Source organism: Myotis davidii, unplaced genomic scaffold (assembly GCF_000327345.1).
Source record: "Myotis davidii unplaced genomic scaffold, ASM32734v1 scaffold854, whole genome shotgun sequence".
Classification (NCBI taxonomy): domain Eukaryota; kingdom Metazoa; phylum Chordata; class Mammalia; order Chiroptera; family Vespertilionidae; genus Myotis; species Myotis davidii.
The window spans coordinates 2,624,898-2,635,020 of record NW_006285939.1 but is presented as its reverse complement, the minus strand read 5'-3'; the positions used below and the strand labels follow the sequence as shown (position 1 = coordinate 2,635,020).

The 10,123-nt window shown below is 41.8% G+C and overlaps 1 protein-coding gene across 1 annotated transcript in view; it reads right to left on the bottom strand.

The window, feature by feature from the left end:
- LOC102769368 (WASH complex subunit FAM21A) overlaps positions 1-10,123 on the bottom strand; it is a 122,427-nt gene that overhangs the window by 78,584 nt on the left and 33,720 nt on the right. The window contains exons 3-4 of the mRNA XM_006757143.2: positions 5,489-5,551; positions 2,308-2,481 (exon numbers count right to left, since the gene is read on the bottom strand). Coding sequence (XP_006757206.2) covers positions 2,308-2,481; positions 5,489-5,551 — 237 coding nt within the window. The remainder of the gene's footprint in view (positions 1-2,307; positions 2,482-5,488; positions 5,552-10,123) is intronic.

Genomic DNA, 10,123 nt, shown 5'->3' with positions numbered 1-10,123 from the left:
GGTGGGAGCCGGCTGGTTTGCCTTGAAGGGTGTCCCAGATCAGGGTGGGGGTCCCGCTGGGGTGCCTGGCCAGCCTGGGTGAGGGGCTGATGGCTGTTTGCAGCTGGTCATACCCCCTTCAGGGTGGGGGTCCCCACTGGGGTGCCTGGCCAGCCTGGGTGAGGGGCTGATGGCTGTTTTCAGACTGACCAAGGCCCCTGGCAACTGAAGCTCCCAGCCTTTACTGTTTTGTTTTTTTTTCTTCGCTCCAGCTCCATGGCCATGGCCTGCTGAAAGCAGGTATCTGGGTTTTATTTACCTTCTATAATAGAAACTTTGTTGCTTTTGAGTGGAGCTCAGAGCTGGCAGAACCTTGGCTTCCTTCATCACTGGAGCAAGCAAACCTGCTCACTTCAGCTGCCTGGCTGCCAGCTGCCATCTTTGTTGGCAGTTAATTTGCATATCACCCTGATTAGCCAATGGGAAGCATAGCGGAGGTATGGTTAATTACCATGTTTGTCTATTATTAGATAGGATGAGAAGGTAGGTAGGTATGTCCCAGTTTTAGGGAGGAAGTATGGACAAACAGGTCACAAACAAGGCACAAAGGGACTCGAGGCCTCCTTCACACTTCAACAAAGAGCCAAGGAGAAGGCTGGGGGAGAGCACATGAAGCATGGCTAGAGGGAAGAAAAGAACAACAAATATGCAAATATCTATAACAAACATATGTCTAAGATGGATGTGAACCTATCTGGAAGAAAAAAAAACTGAGAAGAGAATAATAATATCCCCCAGATATTATACACTCTGTATAACTCAGAAAAGTGAAGCTGGTAAAATAAGACCAGATGATAAAACGTCAGAATGAAATGAAGGAGACAGTGTACATAATAATATATACTGGAGACCCACCCATCACACATATTAACAATTTAAGGACAAGAAGGCACTCCACCCCTAGGACATTACTTTCTCTGAGATTGTCAAAGAAACAGAGGACAACCTCACATCTCCACTGCAGGAGGAAAAGCTGACTTGTCCTCTGAGAGGTATGGCCGTTGGCCATGATATCTCTTCCCTATGAAAAGACCCAGGGATGAGGGAGAAAGAATAGTTCTGATGCTTCACACACAAAAAGTTTAGGAAGATTAACGTAAAGGGTAAAGATACAACAGCAATCAATTCAGTGCAAAGAAAAGAAAGTGATAATTGGGCCCTAGGCAGTTTGGCTCAGTGGATAGAGCGTCGGTCTGTGAACTGAAAGGTCCCAGGTTCAATTCTGGTCAAGGGCATATGCACGGGTTGTGGGTTTAATCCCTAGTAGGGGGCGTGCAGGAGGCAGCCGATCAATGATTCTCTCTCATCACTGATGTTTTTTTTTCTCTCTCTCTCTCTCTCCCCCTCTCCCTTCCTCTTTGAAATTAAAATAAAAATTTAAAAAAAGAAAGTGATAATTGGGGAAACTGTTCGCTGACTTAGGAGGCCTTCCCAAGTACTCCTGTGTGGGACTTTGAAATAATAGTGTGGTTAGGTAATACATTTCCCAGGGTCCATTGCTAACTTCTAAATCCCGACAGTAAGAAAGCAAGAATCAGCCCTGACTTGGTATGACACTAAGCTTAAACTGAAAGAGAAAAGTGCAGCTAAATGAATGACAAGAGAAGAGTTTCCTTTTGCAGTATTTCAATTCGTAAGACACTTGCATGTCACAAGGACTCTCAAAAGCAATATAGCAACTTTTTGTGTTTACTTGAGCCTTCTGATATTACCCAGTTGTTTCCTTTGACAATCTCAGAGAAAGTAATGGCAAAGCACTAAACACCTATTGGGCTAACAGTCTGCTCATGGGCGTGCAGTTTTATTCATAATGGCCAGAATCTGAAAACAACCCAAATGCCTTTCAACACTTCTGCAGTCTCCCTTAGCACAAGCTACAGAATTCAGGATCGCAAGAATCTCTACCTTTCATGATCCTTCTTCTCATTCTTCAAAACACAATTCAAGTCTCTTCTTTACCCTAACTTTCCCAGCGTAGAAATCAGTTCTCTCTCACGGCACTTATGATGGTGACTCTCATAAATGCCCCCTCCCCCACAGTCTGGTAATGCTGTAATAAGGATCCTGCGAGGAGAAACCATGCCCTGAGACTTCGTATCCCCTAACGTGGCATGCTGCCTTGTACGCAGGTAAGTGCTCAATCAATGCTCTTGTAAAGCAAGTTTTCCTGATGGAGTCGATATAAGAACGCTGAGTCACATGCTCACTTGCTCAAGTATCCAAAACACAACAGGTGCAACAATAAGTATTTGAACTGCATGTCTTTACCTTTGGTTCGAGGATCAGTTCCACCCGGTCATTAGCATCATCTTCTTCAGAATCTGAATTTCCTGCTTTAATATCTAGTTGCTCAAATGCACTGTCCAATACTTGTAAACCGTAGGTCACAGCCTCCCGAACTTTAGGAATCAGATCTATTTCTTTCTGTTCCCGGGTCTTCTCCTACAAAAAAATACCGTTCAGCATGGATCTTCAATATATTGATTCCATCGTAATAAAACACGATGAATGTTCTCTAAAGCCTAGACCAGCTGTGGGCAAACTACGGCCCGCAGGCCGAATCCAGCCCATTTGAAATGAATGAAACTAAAAAAAAAAAGACCATACCCTTTTATGTAATGATGTTTACTTTGAATTTATATTAGTTCACACAAACACTCCATCCATGCTTTTGTTCCGGCCCTCCGGTCCAGTTTAAGAACCCATTGTGGCCCTCGAGTCAAAAAGTTTGCCCACCCCTGGCCTAGACTCATGCTCCAAAAAAAATCTTCATTCGAAAGGCTGATGTAATGCTACCAAAAGGCAGATTCTGAGGAATGCCTTGACACTGACTTCGGAGTAAGTTTTAAATCTCAAGTTTGTCACTTTTAGGACAGGGATCAAAGTACCTAAGGCCTCAGGGCTCCAGATTCATCATCTATGAAAACAAAAGCCCTACTGTGTGATGGTTCAGCAAGACAAGTTAGGTGAAAGCACACTAACAGTTAATGGCACCCCACAAGCCCTCAAATGGCACTTCGCTTCCCTGGTGTGAAGGGCCTAGCTTCACCGTAACTGCATCCTACTAACCTTGGTCAATGGTCCTTTGGACAATTTAGGAGTAAAGACCTGAAAGAAAATACTCCACCCAGAGGTGTCATTTTTCAATGACAATTAAAAATAATAATAATGCCCAGCCAGGGTGGCTCAGTGGTTGAGCGTTAAGGTATGAACCAGGAGGTAGAGGTTGGACTCCTGGTCAGGGCACATGCCTGAGTTGTGGGCTCCATCCACAGTAAGGGGGGTGAGGAGGCAGCCGATCAATGATTCTCTCTCATCACTGATGCTGCTATCTCTCCCTCTCCCTTTCTCTGAAATCAATAAAAACATATTTAAAAATAACAATAATAATAATTGGACAAATGCAGTTACTTTAACAAATTTGTTTCAAACCCTGAGAGGGTCAGTTTCGTCTCTCATTTTACCCTGTTTCGCATCCTAGAACCAGCTCCCCCACCCGCCCTGAGGTCTGTATAAAGCACCAACCTGCTGAAAACAGTTCAGTCTCCATTTCCTACAGTAGCAGCTCCCAATGACCATTCCCTCATACACTCAACTATGTCACCAATTTTGAGAAATATTGGGGGGAAAAAAATGCAGTGTCATTTCCCCTCTTCACAAATATTCTAGAAGACGATACATAATTATAGAAAGAACCAAAACATACAGCATTGTTTTGAGGGCCAAAGGGAAAACCCTATGAAAACTGATATTTTGATGTAAATATGGAAGTGTTTCTGATTTAGCTTTTTGTTTTGGCTGCACCTTTCTTCCACTCTGGTATGCTTGGTGCTAGTAAATGGTTGACTCTGTACTAAGGGTGTGAACATATGTTTGTGACATAAATATAGTGTCGCTGGCCAGTGTTCTAAGTGGTTAGAGCATTGGCCCATGCACCAAAGTATCTCGGGTTTGATTCCCAGTCAAGGGCACATACCTGGCTTGCAGGTTCGATCCCTAGCCCAGTCAGGAGGCAACCAATCAATGTGTCTCTCTTACATTAATGTTTCTCTCCCTCTCCTCCCCGCCATCCCCCGCCACCACTCTCTCTAAAAAAATCAAAGGGAAAAAATATCCTCAGGTGACGCTTAACAAAAAAATAAAATTAAAAATAGTTCACTGAATACCTTCACTTTAAAACTGAGCCCTGTCTTGGTGGAACTGGATACTATTGCACTTAAAGAGTTAGCAAATCCTTGAGTACTATTAAAACAGTTCTATTAAAAGTAGTGCTAGTAAAGGCTTGTTTATTTAAAACAAGGCTGAGAACTGTAGCTGGTTTCTAATATCCTTTCCCCGTCCAACAGTTTCATATGCTACAAGTCACAGTTACTGATAAAGCAGAAAATGATCTATATTTTCTAAATAAGTTTAGAGCTGATTCAAAACGCCTCCCATAATAAACTTGGTCACACTGCACTGTGCTTTCCTGAGTGGGAGGAGAAGGGTACAACTTCTCTCAGAGCGCCAGCGTCTAGGCTTTGGCAATGGCGTGAGGACCCGGGAAGAACACAGGAAGCCAGGGGGCTTATGAAGCCCTCCAGCATCCACCTGCCCCCACCTTTCCTTCCTCCTTTCTGACCTCCAGCATTTTCCACTAAGAGTCCACAAAATACAGCTACACTCCATAACTTAGAACCTTAGCTTGTGGCATTCTTTCTTGCTGAAATGGTCCTAAAACCTGGCTTTTCTTTTCTCAGCCAGCTAACATCTCATCCTTGGTGAGCTCTTTTGCATCTGACCTTCTGAAGCAGCAGTCATGCAGCTCTGACAGGCTACCTCCTGTCACCCCAGCTAAGACTGTAACCTCCTAAAGGCAGAGCCTTTCTCCTAGTCACAAGCTCCCTGCAAATCTCCCCGAGTTAATGCGCGTTCACCCACTGCAGCACTTAGGAGGCGCCCGTGTGGACTAATCCCGCATCACCTTCCCGTTGTTTTTCACTGGCAGGAGTAAGAATCAAAGGAGTCATCTTGACAGGACAGGTAAACAGTCTTCAAAGAACTTACAATCTACAGCCCAGCTTCTGGCCTGTTCCTGGGTAGCCCTCAATGTAAAATGGTTTTTATATTTTTTAAGGGGAGGAGAGAAAGGGAATAGAAGGATGAAAAGAAAAGAGACAAAAAAAAGAGGCAGAGACCAATGAGGCCAACAAAACGTAAAATATTTACTACCTGGCTCTTTACAGAAAATCTCTGCTGAACTGGGCTCCATTTTAAGCTGAAATGCTGCATCTTTACTATGTATTTTTTAACATACTAAATTTCTGAAATAAAAGACTTCAACTGTTGGCCTAACAGGAGCAGCCTTCCCCATTTCCCCAATATCCTCCCCCTACCGGCCAGCTTACAAGTCTCCGCTACTTTCGTCTCTAAGCCAGCAACTCCATGGAAGAGCGAGTCATGCAAGTACCTGTTCTGCTTTTTCTGCCTCAGCCTTGAGAACCGGCTCCTCCACTTCTTCATCGTATACACGCTAAACATGGAAGCAAGTTCATTTTTAAATGGTTAAAACATCATTTGGAAAAAATCACAATGAAAGAACTCAATATACAATAAAAAGGATTAATTCAATATACAAGAAACACAAGGAAAAAATTATCATTAAATGGCTGAAGCTACTAGTCAAGGACAAAAAAGCAAAGATCAATTCACCAAAACTAAACTTTAAAAAAAGATAAAATTGATTAGCCGACTGAAACCAAGTTCAGTGTCATTGTTGACCAGAGTCACAAAAACCATAAGATGCCAGTTTTCACACCTTTTTGCTTAACCTAACACTTAGTGTTGACAGGGCAATGATACAGGTAACTCAAATGTGAGGCTATTGAGAATGTCAACTGGCAGACATATCTACTAGGTAACATGAGCTTTAACATTTTGAGCAATAGAAATGGCAAAGGTAAAAGTTATTATCATTCTGTTGCTTCAAATAGCTGGTCAATTTTATTGTCCTATTTATATGAAAACAGACAAGCCATGCCACCCACAAATTATTTACCTGCAGGCTAGGCATTTGACTAGCCCATGGGCATGGACACAAAGGCCTCTTCCCCAAAACAGAGCCATCACTCCAGCAACTCACTGTGATTTCCTCTGTTATTTTTACAGTATTTATCCTATATAATAAAATGATAATATGCAAATTGACCCTAACAGCAGAACAACCTGTCACTATGATGTGCACAGACCACCAGGGGGCAGACACTCAACACAGGAGCTGCCCCCTGGTGGTCAGTATGCTCCCACAGGGGTAGAGCTGCTCAGCCAGAAGCCAGACCCATGGCTGGTGAGCGCAGCAGCGGTGGCAGGAGCCTCTCCTGTCTCCACTGAAGGTGGGCGGTAAGGAGCAAGGGGTCCCAGACTGTGAGAGCCCTGGACTGCAAGAGGAATGTCTGACTGCTGGCTTAGGCCCGATCCCAAGGGCCTGCAAGAGGGCGCAGGCCAGGCTGAAGGATCCTTCCCTCCCCTCCCCAGTGCATTAATTTCATGCACCGAGCCTCTAGTTGTCTTATAAACTCCCAAAGTAAAACAAGCTGTTACAAGCAGTGGGTGATGAAAATGTTCTAGAATTAGATACTGGTAATAGTTACAAAACTTTGTGAATGTACCAAAACCTACTGACTTGCACACTTATTAAAAAAGTGAATTTTATGGAATGTGAATTGTATCTCAATTAAAATTAAAACATCAATATACAGATACTTGGAGCCTGGCCAGTGTAGCTCAATGGTTGAGTGTTAACCTATGAACCAAGAGGTCATGGTTCAATTCGCAGTCAGGGGACATGCCAGGTTGTGGGCTCAATCCCCAGTAGGGGGGTTGTAAGAGGCAGCCAATCAATGGTTCTCTTTGATCATTGATGTTTCTCTTTCTCTTCCTCTCTGAAATTAATAAAATTATATAAATAAATAAATATGGAAAAGAGAGATATTTAAAAATATTTTCTCCTCTACCTCCAACCTACCCCTTGGAATAACCAGTTTAAATGTGGTGTGTGCTCTTCTGTTTCCTGTGGCTCCTACACAAATGCAGACAGACATTCAAACATATTCAGAGTCCTCCCATCCTTCCTTGTTTTAAATAAGCATCCACTCGTACTATACTTAGTTCTCTGCCCCACTTTTTCACTTAATGTTCCCATAAGCCACTTTCTGGGTCAATGCACATAGATTTGACTCAATCTTCATAATATCTGCATAATATTCTATGGTATGAACTCAACCACAATTTGACAGCTCCCTATAGGTGAACAGTAAGGAGATTTCCAGTTTTTGGCCTTGAAACAAACTGTTGTAAACATATGCACACATATATTCTTAGTCCCTGGCCCTTTTATTTCTATAGCTTTTCCAAAATAGGTTTGCCAAGTCCAAGTACAAAACTGTTTTTTAATCTTAGCAGCTCCTTCCAAAGTACTATCCACAAATCTGTGATAACTCCACACTATCACCAATAATATATGCAAGTGCTCATTTCCCAACACTTTTCCAGCAGGTGTTACCTGTCTTTTTAAGGTATCTGCCAAGCCTGGCTGGTGTGGCTCAGTGGATGAGTGTCCACCTAGGAACCAAGAGGTCACGGTCCCATTCCCAGGGCTCGATCCTCAGTAGCAGGCCTGCAGGAGGCAGCCAACTGATGATGTTTCTCTCTCTCTATCCCTCTCCCTTCCTCTCTCTAAAATCAGTAAGAAGATTTTAAAAGAAAAAAGATATCTGCCAATTTGATAAGACGTTGTTTTTCAATGTCCAGATCAATTCTCAAACATCAAATTTGTAATTCTAAGCAACTCCAATCAAAATACTAATAGGATTTTCTGTGGAACTTAGCAAGGCAATTCTCAAGTTCACATAGGAGAGTAAAAAGCCAAGGATAACCATGAAAATCCTGAATCAAAAAAAGCCATGGGGCCCTAGCCAGTTTGGCTCAGTGGATAGAGCGTCAGCCTGTGGACCAAAGGGTCTGGGGTTCAATTCTGGTCAAGGGCACGTACCTTGGTTGCAGGCTCCTCCCTGGCCCAGGCCCTGGTCAGAGCACATGCAGAAGGAAACCAATCGATGTGTTTCTCTCACATCGATATTTCTCTCGGTCTTTCCCTCTCTCTTCCACTCTCTCTAAAATTCAATGGAAAAATATCCTCGGGTGAGGATAAGAAAAAAGAAAAAGAAGTCCTGGGGACGTGCCCTATTAAGACATTAGAAATCTATGATATTTAAGATTATGATACTGGCATATAGCAGATAAACATAATAAAAGACAGAGGCCAGAATTACATGTAAGCCTGATTTTATTTTCACATAAACACATATGCACGCACATGCATTAATAGACATAAATCAGTGAGGTCAACCACATAGAAAAAAACAAGATGAGATCCCTACCTCATACTACACATATGCATTCATACACATTCACACATATGTATTTTCCACGTAAGAACGAAAGGCAGAGATATAAACGCCCTCACCTAAAATGTTTAAAGTTAAGGGAAAAAATGGGAAGTTGGTGCCTTTGAATCAAATATGGAAAAATATTAAAATCTGTTAATGTAGGATGGTGCATATACGTAGCATCTGTGGTTATCTGTTCTTTTCTAGGCATATGAAGCACTTCACTAAAAATTTTGATTTTGAAGGATTATGAAATAAATTATGACCTATTGTTCTAGAATAAGAAAAATAAAGTTCACAAAAGCCCTACAGGTGTGTTAAAATGCTTATAATAAATTAAAATTAATAAAAATGAAGTTTACAAACACACACACACACACACAAAACAGGGTATTCTAGAAAAGGTTAGAGTTAAAAAGAAAATGAGTAGAAGGAAATATGCCAAATGTTCCATGATTTGTTCACTGGAGTGACAAAATTATAGTTGATTTTTTTTAATTTTTTACACTTTACTATTTTTTATTTATGCCAATCTCTTCTACAATGAGTGTTCTTTACTTTTATAACAAGAAAGAAAAGAAAACGTAAAGCCCAATGTCTATATGGGAAATGAATTTGGAATATATACCAAATGCTGAGCGGCTCTGCTCTAGCTGACAAAGTTGCAGATGCTTCTTCAGTTTCCATATCCTTTTTCTAATTGTTCTATAAAGAAAACTGGGAAGTAATTTTCACACACAGAAATAAAATTAATTTTTGAAACTGACTTTTTAGAGAGGAAGGGAGAGAGAAACAGAGAGAAACATCTATCTGTTGCCTCCCGTACTCGACAACCTGGGTGTGCGTCCTGACCGAGAATCAAACCCACCGCCTTCTGGTGTACTGGACAACACTCCAATCAACTGAGCCACACCAGTCTCGGCAAGTAAGTAATTCTTAAAATTGAGACTTTAAGACATGGCAGCTTCAGAATTGAAGTCGTGAGAACATTTTCCCTAAAAGGTTGAGGTTCATGCTGAAGTCTGAACAGCACCATAATCCTATCTTTTTCTTGCCTGTCATTAAAAGCTACCTCCCAAGACATCAACAGCCTCAGCTGAAAGCCAAACATGACATCTCAGAAACCAACCAGCAAATACATAAAACCCTGGGAAATTTTAGAGTAACCAAGACTGTGCACCTTTGGTCACTAGACACATCAGATAACCAATGCTACCTTCCTTCATCCTACCAGGTGGAGCTCACAGGTTCACGTGTGTCTTGATCATTTTCAAATCAGTTAGTTATGCCCAGATTTTAAAATATCTTGGATATTTCCACTCAAAGGATTTTTTCCTCATTTGGGGAGAAGGTAAAAGGTGAAGATGGGGAACTGGAGAAAAGGGGACCAGGGACAGGGGATTTCGGAACAGGCTATACACAGTGCCAGTCCTTTTAATGATGTGTTTTCTCATTCACTTAAATATTGACTGAGTCCCTACATATCAGGTCTGTGCTAGGTCCAAGGAATAAAACATTTTGCAAAAATATGGGGCTTGATTCAGTAGAGGAACTGCATATCAATAAATGTAAAATTGGAGAAACCAAGATGGCGGCATAGGTAAACACGTGAAATTGCTGCCTCGCACAACCACTTCAAAAATACAACTAAAAGACAA